We start from the raw sequence: 21079 nt of genomic DNA, 5'->3' as shown, positions 1-21079 counted from the left end.
AAGAGGATTATTTCTCAGAACTGCGACAGAATTCTGTCTAAGAATCCCGACTGGATTTTGTCCCAGAATCCTGACAAAATTCTGTCCCGAAATACCGACAGGATTCTGTCACAGAACTGCGGCAGAATCTTGTCTCAGAATCCCGACAGAATTCTGTCTAAGAACCCCGACAGGATTTTGTCCCTGAATACTGACAGAATTCTGTCCCAAAATACCGACAGGATTCTGTCTCAGAACCCCGGCAGATTCTGTCCCAGAATCCCGACAGGGTTCTGTCTCAGAATCCCGAAAGGATCATCTCTCAGAATCCCGACAGGGTTCTGTCTCAGAACCCCGGCAGAATCCTGTCTCAGAATTTTGACAGGATTCTGTCTCAGAATTCCAACTGTCTCAGAATCCTGACTGTCTCAGAATCCCGACAGGGTTCTGTCTCAGAATCCCGAGAGGATTATTTCTCAGAACTCCGACAGAATTCTGTCTAAGAATCCCGACAGGATTTTGTCCCAGAATCCTGACAGAATTCTGTCACAGAATACCGACAGGATTCTGTCTCAGAATCCCGAGAGGATTATTTCTCAGAACTCTGACAGAATTCTGTCTAAGAATCCCGCAGGATTCTGTCCCAGAATCCTGACAGAATTCTGTCCCAGAATACCGACAGGATTCTGTCTCAGAATCCCGAAAGGATTATTTCTCAGAATCTGAGATTATTTCTCATAATCTCGACAGGGTTCTGCTTCAGGATCTCGACGGGATTCTGTCTCAGAATTTCAACAGTATTTTGTCTCAAAATCCAGACAGGATTCTGTCTCAGAATCCCGAAAGGATTTTGTCTCAGAATTCCAAGAGGATTATTTCTCAGAACTGCGACAGAATTCTGTCTAAGAATCCCGACTGGATTTTGTCCCAGAATCCTGACAAAATTCTGTCCCAAAATACCGACAGGATTCTGTCTCAGAACCCCGGCAGATTCTGTCCCAGAATCCCGACAGGGCTCTGTCTCAGAATTCCGAGAGGATTATTTCTCAGAACTCCGACAGAATTCTGTCTAAGAATCCCGACTGGATTTTGTCCCAGAATCCTGACAGAATTCTGTCCCAAAATACCGACAGGATTCTGTCACAGAACTGCGGCAGAATCTTGTCTCAGAATCCCGACAGGGTTCTGTCTTAGAATTTCGACAGGATTCAGTCTCAGAATCCCGAAAGTATTATTTCTCAGAATCTCAACAGGGTTCTGTCTCAGAATCCCGGCAGAATCCTGTATCAGAATCCCGACTGTCTCAGAATCCTGACTGTCTCAGAATACCGAAAAGATTTTGTCTCAGTATCCCGAAAGGAACTCAGAAAGATTGAAAAACTTCCTTTAGAATGATTAATCTGCCTCCTCGTAATCTTGAAAAACATTTCTCTGGAAGCACAAAAGCTTATTTCCGGAAACATGTTTCATTAGAAGGACTGTTTTTTTGAATTGAACTAGAAAGTGAAGTTTGGTTGAAAATTTACACAGAAACTCTGATCAGATTTTTTCAGAAAAATATTGAAAATTCCCGAAGGAACCCTGAAAAAGATTTCTGGAGAAATTATGCTGAGAAATCGTGTAAACAGTTTTAGAAAGAATCTTGGAGAGTATTTCCGGAGGAAGCCTGGCAATATTTTCTGGAGGAATCCTGAGAAGAATTTCCGAAGGAATCTTGGGAAGGATTTCCGGAGGAATCCTGGGACCAATATCCGGAGCAATAGTACGAAGGATTCCCAGAGGAATCTTGGAAAGGATTTCTTGAGAAATCCTGAGAAGGATTTTCGGAAGAATCCAGGGAAGGATTACCAAAGGAATTCTTGGTAAAATTTCCGAAGAAATCCTGGCAAAATTTCCCATAGGAGTTCTGGCCTTTCCGAAGAATTGATTCTCTCTAAAAGGTTTAAAAGTTTTCGCTTCAAAACATTACCAACAGAAGCTTAAACAGTTTCTCATGGAAGCTGGAAAAGCTTCACTCTTGAAGCCTTATCAGCTTCCCTATGGAAGCTTGACATGAGAAGAGAGAAGAGAGAAGAGAGGAGAAAAGAGAGAAGAGATAAGAGAGAAGAGAGAAGAGAGAAGAGAGAAGAGATAAGAGATAAGAGAGAGAGAAGAGAGAAGAGAGAAGAGAGAAGAGAGAAGAGAGAAGAGAGAAGAGAGAAGAGAGAAGAGAGAAGAGAGAAGAGAGAAGAGAGAAGAGAGAAGAGAGAAGAGAGAAGAGAGAAGAGAGAAGAGAGAAGAGAGAAGAGAGAAGAGAGAAGAGAGAAGAGAGAAGAGAGAAGAGAGAAGAGAGAAGAGAGAAGAGAGAAGAGAGAAGAGAGAAGAGAGAAGAGAGAAGAGAGAAGAGAGAAGAGAGAAGAGAGAAGAGAGAAGAGAGAAGAGAGAAGAGAGAAGAGAGAAGAGAGAAGAGAGAAGAGAGAAGAGAGAAGAGAGAAGAGAGAAGAGAGAAGAGAGAAGAGAGAAGAGAGAAGAGAGAAGAGAGAAGAGAGAGAGAAGAGAGAAGAGAGAAGAGAGAAGAGAGAAGAGAGAAGAGAGAAGAGAGAAGAGAGAAGAGAGAAGAGAGAAGAGAGAAGAGAGAAGAGAGAAGAGAGAAGAGAGAAGAGAGAAGAGAGAAGAGAGAAGAGAGAAGAGAGAAGAGAGAAGAGAAGAGAGAAGAGAGAAGAGAGAAGAGAGAAGAGAGAAGAGAGAAGAGAGAAGAGAGAAGAGAGAAGAGAGAAGAGAGAAGAGAGAAGAGATAAGAGAGAAGAGAGAAGAGAGAAGAGAGAAGAGAGAAGAGAGAAGTGAGAAGAGAGAAGAGAGAAGAGAGAAGAGAGAAGAGAGAAGAGAGAAGAGAGAAGAGAAAAGAGAAAAGATGGAAGATAGAAGAGAAAAGTGTTTCTTTGGAGATTGACGAGGGTTATGCTGGAATCTGCTAATCATTTATTATAATGACAAAAGTAGAATTTTTTTTAAGACTTATGAAAATTGGTGCAAAAATATTGACCATTGCACGAATTTTTAGATTCTAATGCAATTGTTCATTTGCTAGATACAATTTACACACTCACTAAAACCAGTAGGCGTGTGCTTAAAGAGCTATGACGTTTCAAACCTGATCAAAGTAATAAGATAAATTTTATCAAAACTTGTTTATTTTCGCGGACATTTTCACTTTAGCATGTTTTTTTTGGAAATGTATTAAGGCAATTCGCCTAATGTTGAACGGCTAAAAACGTCGCCTATTGTTGAACAGCCCGTGTATGCCTTATGGCGTGTTCAACAATTAGCGAGCATTTTGACCGTTCAACAATTGGCGAATTACCCTAAGCTCATATTTAATCGCAATGTGATTCGTATTGAGATTGGTTAATGCTGGGCATGGCGTACCATTGGTACCTCGCGTATTTGCAGGAATTAAATAGACCCCTTCATGTGGTCCTTAGTCTTCTGCCCTGCAGCTCGTATCCTTACCTCCGCGCGGTAATGGCCGGGCTACGAGCAACCTTAGGGAAGATCTGGTAGTCAACTCCTGTGGGAACTTTGGTCGTATGCTGACAGGGATGGGGGAAGACTTTGCATCTCCAATCTGGAGCGTCTGACCACCATGTTAGGAGAGGCTCAAAAAAAGCGTATGTTCCCCATGTCTTAGCATTCTCCCGGCGGCGTTTCTGGGTAAGTTCATTTTGCATTCCGAATCTTGACGATGGTGACTAAAACAAAATATGAGAGTAAGAAATCACTCAAAACACATCGAATTGCAAACGGAACACTTACCACTAGGGTAGATGTACCAATAGTGGAGGTACTAAGCACGATTGAACTTCATTTAATTGCCTAAATTCAAGAAGCACAATTAATGTACATGTTAATGTTGTAACGGGAAGTAACGACCATTGACTTAATGAGAAACATGATTTCATCGCAGTAATCCACGGCATGTCAGTGAAAAATAATACCTCCACTTTTAGTACACTGTTCCTTTAGTTGCGGTATATTTTTAATTTGTGTTCCTATAGTTGCGGTAACCGTTGTTTTCTTATGGGATCCTCCACTATAGGAACACTTTACCGCAACTATTGGTACAAGCAAGAAAAGTTTTAGCAATTTTAGTGAGATTTCATCAGTTTTAAAGCAATTTGAACGCTCTTTTCAACTATTCCGTGTATTAACAAGCCAATACGTCGATTGGCAGTGTCGGTTCTGTGGCTAATGTGATAAAATCAGTGAAAACGGCACTACCGCAACTATAGGAACACCCACAACTAAGGGAACACTTACCCTATAGCGTGTTGAATTATGCATTTCATAATTTCAGAGAACATTTCTTAGAGTGCGCACAAAAAGCACGTGGCGATATTTACAAGAATTAAAGGGCTTAATGTCAGCATGGTAGAAGAGGTAGCAGAATGGTCACACACACAGATGCAGTAATTGTGCGTGCGCATTCGGTCACGTAGGCAAGTAGGGAAATGATGAGTAACTATCGCTAATGCAGAATGGCCGAGTAGAAGGTAGTTCGAGTGAAGTTGCGGCCAAGTTTAGATTTTCTCTTCGCTTGTATCATGCCAGCGTAAGGTAATAAACTGACTCATTAATTTTTAATGAGAGTTTATTCTATTTGTGAAAGAACTCTCTCTTCTCTAAAAAGGTTCCTGGAACAAGTGTTTCCTGGTGGAGATTTCCACAATACTTGTTCCATTCATTTTCCGATTGGCAGAGTAAGTCCACCTTGGGTTGCCTAGAAGGGCAGTTGGTAAACCAGTACATCTGGTGGAGATTTCCACAGTATTGGTTTCCAATCAAATTGGTTGGACGGTCAGGCATTCACTGTACCTGAATCTCTCTTTTCAACAGGTTATGGGCCCAGGACACGTGAGCCTGAACATTTTTGAAAGATTTGCCCCGGCGGAGATTTCTGCGTGAATATTTTTGATTTATTTAACTGGGCGGAGATTTCCGTTGAAAGATTGTATTTGGTCGACTGAAGGAGTACGTGAGTATCACTCCAGGGAGTTTTGTATTTGGACGGAGATTTCCGTGAGTATTCATTTTTTTTGACGTTGGATAACGTCTTACGGCAACATACTGGGGTACAATTTCGAAAAACGAAAAATCGTCCGCGTCACGAAAAGTGGTTAGATTTTGACTGTTAATAACTTTCTAACCCCCTGATAGATTTTCAAGATTCATGCACCAATCGATTGGAAATCTTTCTACAAATCGACTCCAATAATGAAAACTATTGATTTTCAAGACTAAACTATTGATAAATGGGTAAATATCGAGGCATGTCTTATTTTCCATAGAAAAGCACATTTTTTTTGCTGTTATAAGGTTTTAACGTATTGAAGTTTACATGTACCATAATTTCGGGTGAAGTTGATCATTTTTCATAGTTTTTCTTGTCTGTTTTCAATAATGTTGCAAATGCCAAACAACTGAATGCAGGAATACAAGTACGACGGTCAGACTCTTTGGCTCATGTGCCAAAATTTTCTAACATATGTGTTTTTAAAGCTAAAAATCATCCCTTAAATAGAAAATCGGGAATCCCATTTCGGGGTGAAATTGATCACTTGTCAATGCGATTATTGTTATTTTTGACGTTAACTACGTCTTACGGCAATATACTGGGTATCAGTTGAAAATCTAAAATATTGCGACCGTCACAAAATTATGTAAGATTGTGAATACTAATAATTCAGCCATTTACAAGTAGATTTTCAATATTTTCCCAACAATCGCTCGGGAATTTATACAACATTTTACTCAAATTGAGAAAACTTTTGATTTTTGACAATCGATTGTCAAAAATTGTGAAAATGTCGACCCCTTTCTTACGCAACCAAACACGTTAAAACACGTGGGTTGGGAAGCACACTATCCAGCTTTTTACGCTGGCTATAAAATACCGGGGGGTAATTTGGGTTTGACATTCCTTGTCCCCAGATTTTATAGTTAGGTCTTAGTAGGCAGTGAAATGCGTTTGTTGATTTATGTGTCAAAGATTTTCACTTCACTGTTATGATATTTTTCGTATTTCGATTTTCATATAATTGCTATATTTAAAGGTTTAATATTTGTTTAATCTCATTTTAGGTACACAGAAAGAAAAATCCATGTAAATTTCAGCGCAAAATCGTGCACAAAAAGGGAATGCCACATTTGCCGCAAATTTACATGATACATCGTATAAAATTACATCAACATCGTTCAAATTTATGCCAATTGTCGCGTAATCGGTTAGGGTCCATGTAATCTGGCACGATGTATAGCGGAAACTTACATGATGTTGATGTAGTTTTACACGATGTGTCATGTAAATTTGCGATAAATCTGGCATTCCCTTTATGTGCACGATTTTGCGCTGAAATTTACATGGATTTTTCTTTCTGTGTACCTTAATCACCCTTCTTAGGACCGCTATAATTAAAAATGTAACAAAAATTTGGCTCATCCTTGGTAATCCTTGTAAGGGCCCATTCATAAATTTCATAACGCTGAAGGGGGTGGGTGGGTGTCCTTGAGATATTACAGCTCATACAAAATTTGAAAAGTATTCATACAAAATGCGTTACAAGGGGGTGGGTGGGTATCAAAAATAACCATTTTTTGGCGTTATGAAATTTGTGAACAAACCCTAATATGAATCTAAGAACGATGCTGATGATAAAATTTCATCTGATAGCCGGAATTATAAACGTGTGCCAAATATCGATTTCTTTAGAACCTTGTACATGAACCTAGCGCAACCCTGAGAGGTATTCACACAGGGTCCTTGCAAAATTTTCATTAAGTCTTGAGAAGTATAATCCACAAATCTCGACACAGTTATAGGTGAGAGCCCACGAGATCCAGAACATAACTTTACTCGAATCCTGGGCGGGACTCCCACATAACGCTAGATTAGGCGTAAAACGAAACAGTTTGAATTAGCAGAATTGCTAATGCAGTAACATTTTTGACCACCCGACAATATTATTCTGAACATTCGCCCACGACTCGAAAATGTTTGACATTCTAGGTCAAATGACCTTCTTACTAAATCGGCTATCGCAAAGCCGAATGACGTCTTTATTCAAAACTAATTATTTCGTAGCCAATAATAATTATTGTATCATCAATCATCATCGATAAGGCACATATAAACCTAAAATAGCTAGTAAAGCACAGTAGAATAATAGGAAAATCAAATACCTATTTTAGTTTGGATTTTCAGATACCAAGAGCGGTAAACCCGTTGAACTCTGACATTACATTGTCAACATTAGAAATTTCTATCTCCTCAAAGCTTGCTTCGATTAAGCTATAAAAAAATTATAGTGTTTGCAATAAATGTCAAATGGGGGTGGTTCAAATATTATAGAAATTTAGCGTAAAAAGCTGGATAAAAGCAGACCAATTTCTGCTTCTTCGCTCATTCTTCTTTTGACGTTAACTACGTCTTACGGCAATATACTGGGTGTCAATTGAAAATCTAAAATGTTGAAAATCACTTGGCGTAGTTAACGTTATGCGGTCGTGTCTTGTACACAAGCCTCTCTGATTTTTTGAGAAGACTCTACATAATGAATATGAGCTCCCTGAATCCGAATAATGCAATATTTAAAGAAATAATGAATAGTTAATTTCAAGAATTGCAATGAAAACGCCTAAATGTAAGCAATTTCCTAAGAAAATCCCTGATATTTAATTATATCAATCGTATGAGCTAATTGGTACGAGTTTAGAAGATGAAATCGGGCTCGGGCATACATTTTAGGCATCCTTACAAACTTTACTTAATGTTGTTAATGCCGTTGTCATCGTCGCTATCTACATGTAAATGCATGCTAGAGCGATCAGAGTATCAACTTGTCCAACAAAGAGCTAAAACTAATCAGCAACAGATTTGTTAATGTTTTGATTTGCAAGAAATTGTCGATCAAATCGAAATACGCATGCAGAGAAGACTGCAAAAATGCTACCGCCGCCCGATCCGAGCGACGCGAACCTAGGTAAAACTTTGTTTGCCGTTTATCTCCGTTATGAACTAATCATCCAAAATTATAATTGATAAATAAATTAATTAATTAATCAATTAATAGAAATAGATGAAGCGTCTCTGGTTGTAACTGGCAACTTTAACATCGATTTGAGCAAAGAGGAGAACATGGAGTTCGAGGACTTCATGGAGAAGTACCTCAACCTCAAACTGGCTTCGGAATCTACTAAAGCAACCAATCTTAGTGAATCATGCGTGGACCAAACGTTCAACCGGAATATTTGTTTGGGGAGCAAGAGTTACCGCTCATGCTTCTTCTTCTATCGACCGATTCTATCGGTGTTGAAGTGTTCACCGAACCAACCAAATAATAACATACAATGTCCATAATAGGTCAGAATTGACGGTCTCAAACCAGGAAATAGAAGAAGCTAACGTTATCCAACGTCAACTTGGCGGTTGTATCTCTGAAACAACCTCTTACTTTTTCGAAAAGTGGTTTGAAGAAGGTATTCCAAAATGGAAAATAGACTGCGAAGAGCTATTCTTCCGACTTTCAAAGGGGATGATAAGAGCTATCCGTTCTGGAAAAGGCGCATTGAAAATTATTTCAAACAAGATGACTTGTTTTATGTCTTTGAAAATACTCCACTTGATGAGAATTATGCCATTCCAGACCCCAATTCACTGCCGGAAGAAGAACTGGATCGCAAGGCACAGTTGGCCAAAAGGCTGAAAGATGATATACAAGTTGTAAATGACTTGATGCTGTGCCTGGATGATGAACCAATGGGGCATATTTTAGACTGTGAATATGCAAAAGAAATTATTGATAAACTTGATGATGTTTATTTGCCCAAAGGTGTAAATGCTATGCTTGGGTTGCGTTCTAAATTATTCCTTCTTAAGAATAGGAAGTTTAGGACACTCAAGGAATTGTTTTCGACCCATGAAGACTTGATTCGTCAACTTAATGTAATGGGCGAACAAGTTTCGCACCAAGAGCAACTTAGCACTCTTTTGGCTGCTATTCCTGAAAAGTACAATCATATTCTTGGCGCTCTCTCAGTCATGAGAAAAGATGACTTAATGGCTATGTCTTTGCTACAGGTACAGCGAATATTTATTGACGCTGAGGTGACCACGTCTGAAAACACTGAACACCCTCCAGTGGCATACAAAATGGTGAAAGACTGGTGGAAACATGCAAAGGAGAGACAGCAGCAACAACACAAAACGATAAGGTGCCACGAGTGTGGTAAACTCGGTCATATCCGTCGTTATTGCGTTGCATATCGGCATCGTTTCAATCCGGCTAATGTGACGAACAAACCTCCAACATCCGTTCACCGATGTGATGTGGCACTTATCACCAATGAAAATGGTGATTGTGTCGTGGAAAAGCAAAATCGTGAAAGTTTTGATAGAAATTTTAAATTTCGCTCTACAAGACCCCTTGAATTAGTTCACACTGATGTGTGTGGGCAAATGCCTGTTGATTCATATGATGGCTTCAAATATTTTGTAAGTTTCATTGATGACTTTACTCATTTTGTAGTGGTATATTTAATAAGAAGTAAAAGTGAAGTATTTGAAAAGTTCAAGGAATTTGAAGCCATGGCCTCCGCTCATTTCACAAATCGCATTTCAAAATTACGATCTGATAATGGAGGTGAATATATGGGATCAGATTTCAAGAATTTCTGTAAGCAGAAAGGCATACAATTGTTAACAACAGTTCCATATACTCCTGAACAAAATGGGGTCAGCGAAAGAATGAATCGAACTTTAATGGAAAAAGTTCGTACAATGTTGCATGATTCAAATATGCCACAAGAATTTTGGGGTGAAGCATTGTATGTTTCAATGTATTTAACAAATAGAAGTCCAACTTATGCATTACCCAATTTTAAAACTCCATATGAAATGTGGTTTAATCAGAAACCAGATGTTAAATGGTTGCGAGTATTTGGGTGTGTTGCATATGCTCATATCAATAAACAATATAGGAAGAAGTTGGACCCTAAAAGTACCAAATTGGTTATGATGGGTTATGCTCCAAATGGGTATAGACTATGGGATAATGGAAACAATAAAATTATCATATCTCGTGACGTTGTTTTCAATGAAAATGATTTATATTATAAATCTTTGGATTCGTTGGAATCAGGGGAAGATATTCTTCAAGAAAATGAACCTGTGGGAGTTTGGAGTTCCCCAGAAGGGGATGCTGTGAGTCACAGCTGTTCACCAGAAGGTGATGTTGGTTCCCCAGAAGGGGATGCTGTGAGTCACAGCTGTTCACCAGAAGGTGATATTGGTTCATCGATAGATGATGATTCGTCAGAAGATGATTTTGGTTCCCCAGAAGGGGATGCTGTGAGTCACAGCTGTTCACCAGAAGGTGATGTTGGTTCATCGATAGATGAAGATTCATCAGAAGATGTTTATATTATTTTATATGTTGATGACATTCTCATTCTTGCAAAAGATTTGAATTTAATAAATGGGATCAAAAAGTCACTATTAAAGTTTTTCAAAATGAAAGACATGGGCGAAGCAAAACAATTTTTGGGATTAGAAATATGCCATTCATCTAATGGTTTAGAAATCACTCAAGAATCATATATAGAAAAGATTTTAAATCATTTCAACATGAAAGACTGTAAATCTGTAAGTACTCCAATGTGTTTCAATATGTAATATTCCAAAGATGATGGCAAACAAACTACGCAACCTTATAAATCTTTACTGGGATGCCTTCAATATCTGGCTTTAATGACAAGGCCAGATATTTGTTTTGCTGTTAATATTTTTAGTCAATTTCAGAGTGATCCTCGTGAACCACACTGGTTAGGCTTGAAGCGTATTCTCCGTTATCTACAAGGAACCAAAACCATCGGTCTCGCGTATCACAGAGTTAAGGACGTGAAACCATTGATTGGCTATGCCGATGCAGACTATGGTAACGATGTAGATGACAGGCACTCGATTTCCGGATGTGTATTCACTGTGTTTGGCAACCTGGTATCCTGGACAACAAAGAAACAGTCCATGGTGGTGCTCTCTTCAACCGAAGCAGAACTAATTGCTCTGTGTGCAGCAGCCAAGGAAGGCATGTGGATTTTTAATTTACTAAATGGAATTTGTGTGAATGTTTTACCATATACAATATTTGAAGACAATATTCCATGTATAAAAATCGCAGAAGAACCAAGAAATCATCAAAGAACAAAACATATAGATATAAGATATATGTATATTCGAGAATTAATTAGAGACCAAAAAGTGGTGTTGGTATACTTAAAATCAGAAGAGCATATAGCAGATATTTTTACTAAGTCATTAGGACCACAGAAATTTCACCATATGTTACATCTCTTGAAATTAAAGAAATGAGGGGAAGTGTTGAATTATGCATTTCATAATTTCAGAGAACATTTCTTAGAGTGCGCACAAAAAGCACGTGGCGATATTTACAAGAATTAAAGGGCTTAATGTCAGCATGGTAGAAGAGGTAGCAGAATGGTCACACACACAGATGCAGTAATTGTGCGTGCGCATTCGGTCACGTAGGCAAGTAGGGAAATGATGAGTAACTATCGCTAATGCAGAATGGCCGAGTAGAAGGTAGTTCGAGTGAAGTTGCGGCCAAGTTTAGATTATCTCTTCGCTTGTATCATGCCACCGCAAGGTAATAAACTGACTCATTAATTTTTAATGAGAGTTTATTCTATTTGTGAAAGAACTCTCTCTTATCTAAAAAGGTTCCTGGAACAAGTGTTTCCTGGTGGAGATTTCCACAATACTTGTTCCATTCATTTTCCGATTGGCAGAGTAAGTCCACCTTGGGTTGCCTAGAAGGGCAGTTGGTAAACCAGTACATCTGGTGGAGATTTCCACAGTATTGGTTTCCAATCAAATTGGTTGGACGGTCAGGCATTCACTGTACCTGAATCTCTCTTTTCAACATAGCGATCACCAACCCAATAAAAAAAAACAAAACAAAGACGGAAAACGTTGGTATCTTAGCAGCTGTCAAGTGTTATGCAGGTGTATGTGTGAGGTGTGAAAATATTCACTGTGCAAAAATTTTCTGCACAGTAGTCTAATAAGGTGCAAAATGCTCAATATCGGAAAACAAAACAATTATAGAGGTATAGTTTTTGTTCGTAGTGATGATGATGATAATGATGATTATTTAGCCACCATCATCGCAAGGAAGGTGTAGTTTTTGTTCGTAGTATACAAGAATTAAGCAGTGAACTATTTAAGCGCTAGCTGATAAAATGGCATTTATTTAAAATTTTGACTCAAAAGAATTGAAACATATCTGATATTTGCCTATGCGTAAACCCTAAAGCCGCGCTCGGGACCGCGAACGACTTGATCGAGACCTCGTCTGTATTCTGGCCGCCGACGAGCGTCGTCCTCGGCTATTGGATCTGGTTGGCATTCTAGCCGTTGACCGGCGTGTCCTTGCACTCCGGGCCGCTTGAGTGGTCCCCGGTACCGTCATCCGCCGCTTGGCGTTCCACTCCGGACCCAGTTCCTTACGGTTGAAAACTTGTCTAATCAGCTTCATTTCGTCGTACGTTACGTCGGAGTTTCTCGGCCGCAGCCAATGCGTTGAACCACCGGAAGATCGCTGGCTTCTCGTCCTCGTACGCGGAGCATGTTCCACGCAATCACAATCCACCGCTTCCTCTTGTTCGTCATCTTCCTCATCGTCATCTTCTTCATCTTCCTCATGCTTCGAATCGCCGTCATTCTCCACGGCGTCCACCATCGTAGCTCCGCGACTGCTTCCAGCTATTGGCGGTTGAATATCGCTTGTCAGCAGCAGCAGATGGCCGGAGAAGTTCCGCGGCTCACGAGACTGGTCCATCTTGAACAGTGGCTTGACGCGACCGCCCTGAACCGACACCAGCCCGGTGCGATGTCCTTCGGCCAGGGCCAGATTGAACTGCGATTGTAACTCCCAGTCCGGCTTGGACGAGTTCTGGCGAATTCGTTCCAGGAGACGTTCGGTGGTGATCACTGAAAGAGTGGAATTTAGTGGAAGAAGCTGAGCCGAAAAGGCTGTAACACGGGAAAGATACCTTCTTGGCCGCTTTCTTGGACGGTCTTCAGTATTTGCGGCAGCATCTTGGAGTCCTCCTGTTCCGACATGGGACTGGCGATTGGTTCGGCAGTAAACTAAGTTATGAAGTTTTTCGGCAGACGTTTCGGAAACGCAGGTTACTGTGTTTGAGGTAGCTACAGTTTCGTCGATTGCTGGGATGAATCAAATTAGAGTTATGACCTGGGAGGGAGGCACCGATACCAAAGACAAATTAAAGACCTTCATGTCCCTTGCAATGCCCAAAATTTTATGGCTCATAAGGTAATCTAGAATGCCGTGAAAAGTCTGCGATGTGTCAAACTTGGGTACCTTTTACACTACCGAGGGACCAAATGCAGTACTAGAAGTGGTACCCAATCTGAGCCCGAGTGCGACGGACCTGCCGATACTACACACGAAATATGACACTTTTTTTTTAAACTGCAAGAAATCTCCAGCTTGCCAACGACAATCAAGGCAGACTTGATGAAAATCGCTAGTTTTCTTTTGTTGTGTACCTTCGAACTTTCCGGACAAACATGAAAATAGGGCCAACGTTTTCTATGCATTTTATTTTCGTTTTTAATAGAAAAAGTAAAATTATGCGTATTTGAATACTTTATATTCAATCAGAATAAAAGGTGCTATCGTGATATTACTTTTGATTAGGCATGAATAGCGTATCAATAGGGTAACGACTGTTTATTTTGTTCATAACCACTAACAGTTGGCGCCAGCGGCAAAAATTGCAGACAACAACCTTTCGAACATTCAGTTTCTCTTACCGGCCGCCGAGCGGCGACACTGATGTTTGTATTCCTCTCACTGATCGCGCTACGCTGGATTCTCAAATTTCTCAAACTTTCAACACAAGCGCATGGAAGAATGGTAGTCGGAGAGCTGTCAAAACGTATGGAAAATAATGAAAATCGTAAATTGCTCTCAATTAGGAAACTGGATCAAAAAAGTAGTGATTATAAATCAAGTGTAAAGTGAATACATAACTTTTCGTGTTTAGTTCATCTTACGTGGTGCTTTATTTGCTTCAGGATTTCGTTTTTACTACCAATGAAAAAGAGCCATCTATTGCCTTTTCAGTTTTGAATATCGCACTATTGATATTTTGTCACATTTGATGAAATGCAAAAATATGTTTTGATCAATTACGCGCTTTTTCCATGTTTGTCCGTTGTTTAAGATCCGGGCTCACAGTGACAGTTCGTGACAGCAGAATCTCGGCTCACTATGACGAACAGAAATTTCGTATCGGTTTCTCCCTCCCAGGTTATGACCAAGGTATCGATATTCATAACTGAAACGACAATAGATGGCGCTTTTTCAGTGGTAGTAAAAACGAAATCTTGAAGAAAAGTAAGCACCACGGAAAAAGAACTAAACAAAAAAAGTTAAATATTCACATTATGCTCGATTTATAATCACTACTTTTTCTATCTATCTAGTTTTCATTATTTTCCATACATTTTGACAGTTCTGAACTACTATTTTTCCATGTGTTTGTGTTGAATGCTTGTTGAACATTTGAGAAATTTTAGAACTGAGCGTAACGCGATCAGTAAGTGGTATCATGGTATATGCCTTTTCATGTGACAGGTCCGTCTATGCATTTGTTTACATCGGTGGAGGACCGGTGCTAACACGGGCCTGTCATTTTCATAGAAGAACTGTCAAAGAGCTTCCGGATCAGCTGATTTGAAACGTCATGTGAAAAGGCCTATAAGTACAATCATTAGTGTTGCCACTCGGCGGCCAGTAAGAGAAACTGAATGTTTTAAAGGTTGTAGTCTGTACTTTTTGCCGCCGACGGTAGCCTACTGTTAGCATTTAAGAACGATGTAGACAGTCGTTACTGTAGAGGTCAGGAATTACAACTGCTCTGTTTAAGGTGGTTTTACAGAATGATCATTTATTAACTTTACTGACTGTCATTGCCTACTCTGAGTCATTGTCTGTGCCTACCTTGATCAAATACATTAATATCATTCACTACAACTTCGGGCATCCTGACAAAACCGATGTCCTCATCGATACTTCCATCGTCTGGTACGTCATTACACATCCATTTTCGCATATTGTTCGGAGAGCAAATTGAATTGAAAGGAATACTCGAAACTTGAAACCCCTCTATATCAGTTATCACAAATCGATCATTTGGCAGAACTTTTTTTATTTGATAAGGTCCTTTAAATTTTGCATCTAATTTATGTGACTTTTAAAATAACGAAATCCCCTTCTTTGTAATCAGTGCATTTGATTCTCTTTTTATCTGTCATCTTTTTGTTATATTCTTGAGTTTCTTTATTTTTAATTTGAGCTTTTCTACGAATTTCTTGTATAGTTTCTTTTCCTAAATCAAACTGTTTACTTTTTACAAAAGACTCTATGTTATAATTTTCATTTTCTATAGAATTTTGTTGTATTCCAAATAACAAAATACTTGGATAATTATTAACAGATCTAGGGTAAATCGCCAAATGTTGAACGGTTAAGATAGACGTTTTTTTGTTATTTGATTTTCATTGGAATTTTGATAGAAAGGTTGCAAAAAAAAGCATTCAAGACCGTAGACGATTGTTTAACATTATTACTGTAACATTTTTAGCCCGGTAATGTCCATTTTTAATTGAAAAAATATATATTTAAAAAGATAGTTCTATACCCAATTGTTGAACACATACATAACCCATCTTATCCTAATGTTGAACGATTGTCGCTAAATGTTGACCGTTTTACTCCCGCATTCATTCAACTTGCAAGTTCGCGCTCCTCGTCGGTTGTGAGGCCAGGGTTAGGTCCGCGAATCACTTTCCCTGACCACTCTGGGCTGAAACGGAAGTGAATCGTCCCCTACGACACTCCATAGACTTCAGCGGCTTCTCCTAAAGTACATTATTTTCGACATTACAGCATCAATCGCGAGATTGAGGTTATACTCCGGATAAATCGGCTGCCGATGCGTAATTTCAATCATAGTGTAAACAAACAAACGGTGATGGCATTGATGCCATAGTGAAGATAGTGAAATTCAAAAAAAAAAAAAAGAATCAGAATGGCTATGGGAATGGGATGCAATCAATTATACTTTTCTGAATCGCGTTTTTCACCATTGCAACATACACCATTATAGGATTTTTTATAATAATTATTCAACAGATATTTAAAGCAAAAAACAATACTCTATTGTGTAATGCAATATACCATTTCAATATAGGTGTTTGGTACGAAAATAATAAATCTGGCAATACTGTTGATGAAACCAAGCCTTTCATGTTATGCTAGTGTTCAACAAATGGAAAATGTAAGTGAAGCGAAAGTGCAATTGAAAATGATTTTATGTAATTAATAGATACGAGTAAATTGTACGGATGTTTAGAAAATAACTAAAGTAGACTTTTACTGATATCGTAAATAGGTGCTTAACCCAATATACGTAGTATGTTTTACCACACAGCTTATTTCATAGCAGCCCCAGCTTAAGTTATTTTTTAAGAGAATTGAAATTTTCGTTCCACCTACCGATAAAAATTTTCAATAAATATTTCGTTTCAGATATTGATGTGCTAATTAAATTTATTGTGTCCAATAGTACAGCTAACTTACAAAATAATCTGTATAATTTATTGAAACTGTTTGAAAATGGTTCAATTTCCTGTTGTAACATGGTTTGTACAGATCGTTCAACATTTGGGTAGCGTTCAACAATTAGCGAATTACCCTATTGAACGTATTATTGAAAACATATTCTATTTTATTAAGAATTTTGTCCCATTTTTGCTGAGATTCGTCACATAATTTGGCAAGCATTGGAGTTAATGTTTTATTTAATCGTTCCACTTGACCATTTGATTCAGGTGTTCGTACTGCTACCTTCACATGATTTATGCAATGAACATTAACAAATGTTTCAAATTTACTACTTGTAAAACATGAACCTCGGTCAGTTATAATTCGTAAAGGTCTACTATAATAATTCATATAATCACTTAAATGTTTTATCACTTCATCTACACTAGTAGATTTGGTTGAATATAATTTGGTAAATTTAGTAAGAGCATCAACTATAACTAGAATATATTTTTGTCGATTTGATGAAGGCAATTGAATTGGACCGTAATGTAATGATCAATATGAATAGTATTAAAAGGTTGATTTTCTTTTTCAATTAATTTCAGAAAACCCTGTTTTTTCTCACATGGATTATAAAATATACACGTAAGACAATTTTGAATATATTTTTTTACTATTTTCCTCATACAACTGAACCAAAAATATTATTTAATTTCATGGATTGTTTTTTCAATTCCAATGTGAACACAGTTATCATGATGTAATCTGATAACATTGTCAATCATTAATTTTGGAACAACTAATAAGTTTTTCTCTCCATCTTTCCTAAACAGTACACCATTTATTAGCAAGAAATTTGGAAAATTTGATCGTTCTAGTAAGTTTTTAATGTTCATGATTTTACTATCTTGCTCTTGGGCTAAAATAATATTACTTTCTATTTCTGATTCATTGAGAACATTAATTGTATCAACATCTGATAATTGTTTATCTACAAATTTGTTGGACATATTTTGGCGACTAAGAGCATCAACATGTTTCATTTTAGATTCATCCCTTTATTCCAGATCAAAATTATAATTTTCTAATAACAACGCCCACCGACTTATTTTAGGATTCAGCTCTTTTTTGGACAATGTGTGCACTAAGGCATTGCAATCAGTAAACACTTTGAATTTAATACCTGCCAAATATACATGGAAACGTTTCAACGCATGAACTACTGCTAACGTTTCTAGTTCAAAACTATGTAATTTCGATTCATAATTGCCGGTTATTTTACTAAAATAACAAACAGGATGGAAATTACCATCACCTTGTTTCTGAAGTAAAATTGCTCCAAAACCATAAGAACTAGCATCACAATGCAGTTGTGTTTCAGCAGATGGATTATAAATCGCTAAAAATAGGATCTGTAATTAATTTTTGTTTAAGCTTTTCGAATGATTCCGAATGTTCTTTACTAAAAAGGAATTTGGAATCTTTCTTCAAAAGATTGTAGAGGGGACGCGCAATTGAAGCAAAATTTTGTACAAACTTCCGAAAGTAACTTGTGAGTCCTAAAAATCTTTGAACATCTTTCACATTTTTTTGAACAGGGAATTTGGAAATACTTTCAATATGTGTATTGTTGAGTTTTATACCTTTTTTGTTCAATGTGTATCCTAAATAATCGATTTCTTCAAACATAAATTTGCATTTTTCCAGATTCAATTCAAGTAAATTTTTGCTTAATGTTTCGAAAACCTGTTGTAAAATTTCTAAATGTTCATCGAATGTTTCACTTGCAATCAATATGTCATCCAAATAAACTACCATTTTTCCTTTTTCAATCAAATGTTTGAAAATTTTATTGATATACCTCTGGAAAATTGCAGGAGCATTACACAAACCAAAAGGTACCCTCAAATATTCGTATTGGCCAGAAGGAGTTACAAATGATGTGAATTTAGTTGAAGCCGATGCCAATTTTATTTGATGAAATCCAGATTTAAGGTCCAAAATTGTAAAATATGTTTTGTTTCTTAAACTGTCAAATATGTCTTCAATAACAGGTAAAGGATAATTGTCGCGAACTGTGTCTTTATTTAGTTTTCTAAAATCCACGCACATTCTTATCTCGTTGTTTTTCTTTGGAATCAACACAATTGGGCTGGCAAATGGTGAATTACTTTCCTTTATTATTCCAGCTTCCAAAAGTTCTTTAATTTTAAGTTCAACTTTTTGTTTTTGATCTAAAGATAATCTACGAGGTTTAAAATGAAATGATTCGCCTTTCTTCAAAACTATTTCCATTTCATATTTAGTTTCAAGAATTAAGGGTTTCTTATAACATGAATAATTTGTTTTGAAATTTTCTAAAAATTGTGCCAACTGATCGTTTGTTATATAACCTATGTTTTCCTTTTTTAATTCGGAAACATCAGAATTGATATTACAAATATTTACCGTTTTAGTGCTAGTTTCAGGTCTCGAGCTTCTATCAATATTTGAATAAAGTCGAATATTTTGATTAATGATAGTCCGGATTCTTGAATGCATAATAACGTCCCGTCCAATGATAGCATCGTGAGAACCAAGCACCTTATCCGGTACTACAACGAAATTAATTCTGAAAGAAATGTTTTGAATATGAACAATATTAATGCTTTCACCTAACGTCTTTAGCCTTTTTCCACCTATTACCCCGGTAACGTTTAGGTTCATTGTTTTTTGTTATGTTTTGTTTTTCCACTAATCCCCGGCGTATAAGTGAAATAGGACTTTCTGTATCAAATAAAGCTTTAAAAGTACAATCAAAATTGGAAAGTTTGAATTCTACCAGTCCGTCATATCCTTCCTCTGTAACTTCGTCTTATAGCTGATGGTCGTTCATAACTGCATTGATAATAGGTCTTTGTATTGCTTGTTGTTTCTTAGCTCCTTCATTTGATTTCCAAAATGACGATGTTGACTTCGACAGCTTTTGATCTAACGCCTTCTTGCAATTTACAGCTAGATGCCCAAGTTGATTGCAGGAATAACACACGGTTGGTTTTCGAAAACTCTTCTGCTCCTCCATTTTGACCATCCGGAATGCTTGATTGATTTCGGTAACCGTTTGAAAATTTTGAATTCTTGCTTGATTTTTCAAATTGTGATCAGAAATTCCTTCAACAATATACTCCACTAATTCTTTTTCTCCTAGGTTAAGCTTCTGGGCAATCAACTTCTTCGGCTGGCAGTAATCTGCGAACGGCTCTCGTCCAAACCATCTGATTCGTTCCAAACGTTTTCGTAGCTCAAGTCCGTTGACAGCTGATCCATACATTTGACGTAGATCGTCCAGAGTCTCTTCATATGTTTTCAGCATAAAATCAGCTCTAGTGTGAAGCCAATCTCTTGCGTTACCTTTCAACTGTTTGATTACTACAAGCTTCATAATTTCACAGTTTATTCCAAGAGTGCGCTTCGTGTTTTCCACTGTAGCGATAAAATGGTTGATATCTTCATCGCTATGTCCCGCAAAAAACGGCAGAAAAGCAGCCACTTCTTCAAAACGAAAATTGTTATTTGAGACCATAAATTCAGGACCCAGACGATTCCTCTGTTCTTGACAAACGCAATTACTGACCGCTTGACGATTGTGAACGTTATTCTCCTGGCGCAAATTTGCAGACAATCCATCACCGCGTCCACCGCTTGAACATTCTTGACCAGTTTGCGAAGAAAAAGTTGTAGCGTTCATGGTGCCTTCTGCAACGATTCCTACAAATTCTCTTGCATCTACCTCAGGCAATATTCGGTCAGCCTTAGTTCTCCGGTGTTCAGAACGCTCCAATTCATCCAAAGTCTTCTGACTGCGCAGCAATATCCCACTTCTGATATGTAGAGGTCAGGAATTACAACTGCTCTGTTTAAGGTGGTTTTACAGAATGATCATTTATTAACTTTACTGACTGTCATTGCCTACTCTGAAGGCCCAAACGCAATGATAGCGGAACGGCAACGGTATGCGGAACCGGTTCGCCAGCAAGAATCACACCATCTCGACTGAGCTGTCAATGGATGAAAGTGAGCCAACACTGAATCGACAAGCAAATTATAGTTCATGCTGGCGAACCGGTTCCGCTTTCCGTTGCCGTTCCGCTATCATTGCGTTTGGGCCTTGAGTCATTGTCTGTGCCTACCTTGATCAAATACATTAATATCATTCACTACAGTTACCAAGGTATTTAGAAGGGAGGTAGCCCAATGTGTCAGATATCCCATTCCGCCATTTTGAAATTCCAAGTGACAGCTGGCGAGTTTGTTTTGGTTGTTTGGATACCAGGTGCATAGCGTAACAAAGTAGGTAAAGAATGACTCTTTACACCCATATATGTGTGGAATACGCGGCAAAGTATCTGAATTCTTTTACTGTGTGCACT

At 38.0% G+C, this 21079-nt stretch overlaps 2 protein-coding genes across 3 annotated transcripts in view; both read right to left on the bottom strand.

The window, feature by feature from the left end:
• The window catches only part of LOC5563924 (octopamine receptor Oamb), a 725283-nt gene that overhangs the window by 398838 nt on the left and 305366 nt on the right, over positions 1 to 21079 (bottom strand). The gene's annotated exons all lie outside the window — the stretch shown is intronic.
• Positions 12259 to 13195, bottom strand: LOC110674840. Its single transcript, XM_021839350.1, has 2 exons — positions 13084 to 13195; positions 12259 to 13021 (listed from the first exon to the last, which is right to left on the bottom strand). The coding sequence occupies exons 1-2, from the start codon at positions 13151 to 13153 to the stop codon at positions 12339 to 12341; spliced, it is 753 nt and encodes a 250-aa protein (XP_021695042.1). The 5' UTR covers positions 13154 to 13195; the 3' UTR covers positions 12259 to 12338.

This window comes from Aedes aegypti, chromosome 1 (assembly GCF_002204515.2).
Source record: "Aedes aegypti strain LVP_AGWG chromosome 1, AaegL5.0 Primary Assembly, whole genome shotgun sequence".
In the NCBI taxonomy this organism is placed as follows: Eukaryota; Metazoa; Arthropoda; class Insecta; order Diptera; family Culicidae; genus Aedes; species Aedes aegypti.
This window is presented reverse-complemented; position numbering and strand designations above follow the sequence as displayed.